The sequence below is a fragment of the Dipodomys spectabilis genome, unplaced genomic scaffold, assembly GCF_019054845.1.
Source record: "Dipodomys spectabilis isolate Male_0828 unplaced genomic scaffold, ASM1905484v1 ptg000030l, whole genome shotgun sequence".
In the NCBI taxonomy this organism is placed as follows: Eukaryota; Metazoa; Chordata; class Mammalia; order Rodentia; family Heteromyidae; genus Dipodomys; species Dipodomys spectabilis.
The window spans coordinates 5,636,220-5,640,758 of record NW_024870707.1 but is presented as its reverse complement, the minus strand read 5'-3'; the positions used below and the strand labels follow the sequence as shown (position 1 = coordinate 5,640,758).

Here is a 4,539-nt window from a genome sequence, read left to right as displayed (position 1 = left end):
CCAGCTGCTTACAGATATAAAAAGATGTGCAAGAACGTTTTATAAAAGAAGCATTGTAATGAATCCATTGTTTTATTACTACAACAGCATCCTCTGCCATGTAAATAAAATTCTCAGATGTGCTGATAGAAAGGAAGTGCTTAACGATCAAAAATGTCAAATTTGTAGATTTGGCTATAGATTCAAAGAACCTGAATGAGCACATTTGAGCTTGAAGAGATCTGAATATTGCTTTATGAGCCAAGCAGATAGTTGAGGGGAACCAGTAGAGGGTAAAGGATTCTGACTCTGCTGTGGGTCTGGCTCCCCTATAAATGAGAAAGCCAGATAGTTTTAGATATCTGGCTTCAGTTGTGCATCCGCAAATTAAGAATCACATTATGTGTCCAGCCAGGATTCTGCACAATACCATAAGTAGAACGTTGTGCAACCAAAGAGACGCCTTTCAAGAACGGAGTTATGATTGTGCACTTCTATACAAGAGTTCCCAAGGATGATCAGACAGTCATCATTTTCATGGGGATCCTAGATATATGTGGGAAATGGACACATCAAACACATGCTTTTTGATGTGACTCAGAACTGTGCCATATGGCAAAAAGGAACTTTATGAAATGCAGAAATTATGATGAGGCAGATCTAATTATGTTGAGCAACTGTCAAGGTGTAAGAGAAGATTATTCATGTCACATGATGAATGAGAGCTTCTCCTAGAAGCAATGAAAGTTTGGGGACATGTCATCCACCGCATCTCCACAGCATGTATGCAAACATCATAGTTAAACACCACCATTTTTTAATATATAATCAACCTATGGGCAAAGTATTAAAGATCAGACTAAAAGTGATAACATTGTTACATGAGGGAGGAAAAGAGTGACTTTAAAAAATAGAATAGAGGGCTGGGAAGGTGGCTCCGTGGTAGAGTGCTTGCCTTGCATGCATGGGGCCCTGGGTTCGATTCCTCAACACCACAACAGCAGGAAAAGCCAGAAGTGGCGCTGTGGCTCAAATGGTAGAGCGATAGCCTTTACTAAAAGCTGAGGGGCAGAGCCCAGGCCCAGAGTTCAAGCCCCGTGACCGACAAAAAAAAATAGAATAGAAATGAGGGCAGAAGAAATATTAAAGAAGTGATTTCTTCATATTTTTAGTGAGAGTCCAAATTCTTAGATACTATAACAAAGACATAAATCTTTGTATACCTATCTCAATTATAGATGATATGTGACTATAGAGAAAGATGATGCATCACTATATAAAGAATAATATGTCAATATATAAAGACATATAGACATGTAGGCATGTAGGAACAAGTAAATACATTAAATAAATATATAGACCAATACAGTAAAGCCCCGTTGAGAGAAATGCATTATCATTTAGACCAGAAATGGACACATACTTTCTAAAACTGATAATGACAGCAAAGAATAATAATAGCAAACTACTTTATAAGCTAGAAACTGTTCACTCCTTACAGGTATTAAGCTATTTAATATTGAAAATACACACTGATTCAGGCATAGTATTTGGGGGGTTTTCTGTTGCTTATTTTTAATTTTTTTATTGTAAGGATGATATAGAGAGGGGTTGCACAAGTCAGGCAGTGAGTACATTTCTTTTTGAACAGTCAGACAGAATATTTTTGTGTCATAGATAAGAAATTGAGACACAAAGGTATAGATAACTTGGCCAAAGCCTTACAACAAGGTTATATAAGACAAGATGAGGGGTTTAAACATATTTATCATCTTAAACACAATGTATTCAACCTGTCCTTTCAACTGTCATGATTAAGACTATCTGACTAGGGAATTTTTACTGCCTGTTTGAATAATCATATAAAAAGAAAAAAATATGGACATTGTGGGAATAGTCAACATGAAGACCTTGTTTATCTTTTTTTTGGGGGGGGGGGGGAAGGGGTCCGGTCATGGGGCCTGAACTCTGGGCCTGGGCACTGTCCCTCAGCTCTTCAGCTCAAGGCTAGCGCTCTACCACTTGAGCCATAGTGCCACTTCCAGCTTTTTTCTCTTTGCTTATGTGGTGCTGAGGAATCGAACCCAGGGCCTCATGCATGCAAGGCAAGCATTCTACCATTGAGCCACCTTCCCAGCCCAGTTTTTTTTTAAAAAAAAATAAAGAGTTTTCAGAGAAAAAAATAGATTGAATTCATGTAGGCCACTGGGAAGAGGAAGACAACTCCCATGAAGGACTCTGTGTGTGGAGCTTATATGGCAAATACCTACCTGACCAAATGCATGGTGGGTATAGAAGTGAGTATTGAAGACTGCAGTCCCAGATGACATTTGTTAGGGGTTTCTTTTATTGTTGTTGTCTTGTTTTGCTTGATTGTTATTGTAAAGGTGATGTACAGGGGGGTTACAGTTACATAAGTCAAGTAATGAGCACATTTCTTTTTGGACAATGGCCCCTCTTCCCTCATCTTCTCCCAGTTTTTCCTCCCAGCCTCCTTCCCCCACAAGTTGCGCAGTTCATTTTCAACATAGCATCTACTGATTATCATTGCTGTATTTGTTCACCCTTTATCCCATCTTCTGTGCTCCCGTTTACCCTCCTCAAGACAGATAAACTTACAAATAAGACAAAAGGTATAGAAATCAAAAACAGCTACAAAGGCGGGCTGGGTGAAGGAAAAAAAACCTCTTGTTTCCATTTCTGGGAGTACATTTTGATAAACATCATGTTGTATGATTATATGCACATAGCTATGACCCCCTGTGAGCCTCTGCTAAGAATATCCTCCCTTGGTCTCAGTGTGTGAATGCCTAGAGTCTTGAGTAATTTATGATGTCCAAGTGTATTATGTTGTTTTTTTTTACCATACAGAGTGTTTAAGTATAGCTTTCTAGGCACATTCTAGTTACAACAAATGAGTGAAACCATGCAACCTATGTTTCTTTGGACCCAGAGGGTATTTGAATAAATGTCCACCTTGTTCCTCTTAAAACCTGAGAATTGAATCTCTCTTCACAGAAATTTCCTGAACATAAACCAGAATTCATTTGAAAAAAGAAACCCATGATCAAGTGTCACCACTATGAAAATTCAAGAAATGCCCAAGGAAATCACCCAGGTTAAAGATTTCTGAAAATCATTCTGAAAAAAAAAAAAATAGGATTGCAAATGCAACTTCTACCAGTGGAAAAAAATTGTCATTCAATTCTGGAATATTTTTCCTTCCTCCTCATCCTCAGATCAAAAGATTACATAGATACTATGGCTAATAATAATCTCACCATGGTAACTGAGTTCATTCTCATGGGCTTTACTGAACACCCCAAGTGGAAGGTTCCCCTCTTCATACTATTTCTCGGTTTCTACCTTGTCACTCTTCTGGGTAATGTGGGCATGATTGTTCTCATCCAAGTAGACATCCAACTCCACACCCCTATGTACTTCTTCTTGAGCCACCTCTCCCTGCTGGATGCCTGCTACACCTCAGTCATCACCCCTCAGATCCTGGCCACCCTTGCCACAGACAAAACTGTCATCTCCTATAGCCGATGTGCTGCCCAGTTCTTCTCCTTCACCATCTGTGCAGGTACAGAGTGCTTCCTGCTGGCCGTGATGGCCTATGACCGCTATGTTGCGATCAGTAACCCACTGCTCTATACTGCAGCCATGAACCCCAGAGTCTGCTGGACTTTGGTGATGGGAGCTTACATCTGTGGTGTGTCTGGGGGCATTCTACGTACCTCATGCACCTTCTCTCTTTCCTTCTGTGAGGACAACAAGATCAACTTCTTCTTCTGTGACTTCCCACCTCTGCTGAAGATTTCCTGCAGTGACACCAAAAATGTTGAGATTATCCTTGTCTTCTTTGCCAACGTTGTGATTTTGGTCAATGCTTTGGTCATCCTGATTTCCTACCTGCTCATCCTCAAGTCCATTCTGAGGATGAAGTCTCCAGGTGGCAGGGCCAAGACATTCTCTACATGTGCCTCCCACCTCACGGCTGTGGCCCTGTTCTATGGAACCCTCACCTTCATGTACATACGGAGTGGCTCAGACACATCCTTGGAGGAAGACAAGATTGTGTCTGTCTTCTACACTGTGGTCATCCCCATGCTGAACCCTCTGATCTACAGCCTGAGGAACAAGGATGTGAAAGCTGCCTTCAGAAAGGTCACTGATAGATTCCAGGTGTCCTTGAGTGCATAGGTTAGACTTAGTGGCCCTCTTTTCTTAATTTTGTTGCCACATAAATATACCTTAATAGAAATCAGCGCTGTGTATGCATCCAATATGCTCACAAAGAAAACAGACACATAAACTATAAAGTAGAGAACTTTCTATAGTCCAACAGCTCTAGGACTTGCTCATCACCATCTCCCTCATGAAGCCATTCCTTGGCATTCAGATTTCTCTTCCTGCTCTTTGAGGCCATCACATGCATCATCTGAGGTCTTTCAGCTACTTCACCTGGCCCTGAGGTTTGGTAGCCTTTCCCTCCTGCCTTTTCTACCATTCACACTGTCATATTCCCTGCCAATGATTACATCTGAGGATTCTGTA

At 40.7% G+C, this 4,539-nt stretch overlaps 1 protein-coding gene across 1 annotated transcript; it reads left to right on the top strand.

Annotated features, from left to right (window-relative positions):
* Nucleotides 1–3,240: 3,240 nt before the first annotated feature.
* On the top strand, nt 3,241–4,185 carry LOC122104800 (olfactory receptor 9I1-like). Its single transcript, XM_042675727.1, has one exon. It carries the CDS (start codon nt 3,241–3,243, stop codon nt 4,183–4,185), a length of 945 nt encoding a protein of 314 aa, XP_042531661.1.
* The last annotated feature ends 354 nt before the right edge of the window (nt 4,186–4,539 follow it).

Coding starts and splice junctions, on each gene's coding strand:
- LOC122104800 (XM_042675727.1), top strand. CDS start 3,241: ATGGCTAATAATAATCTCACCATGGTAACTGAGTTCATTCTCATGGGC.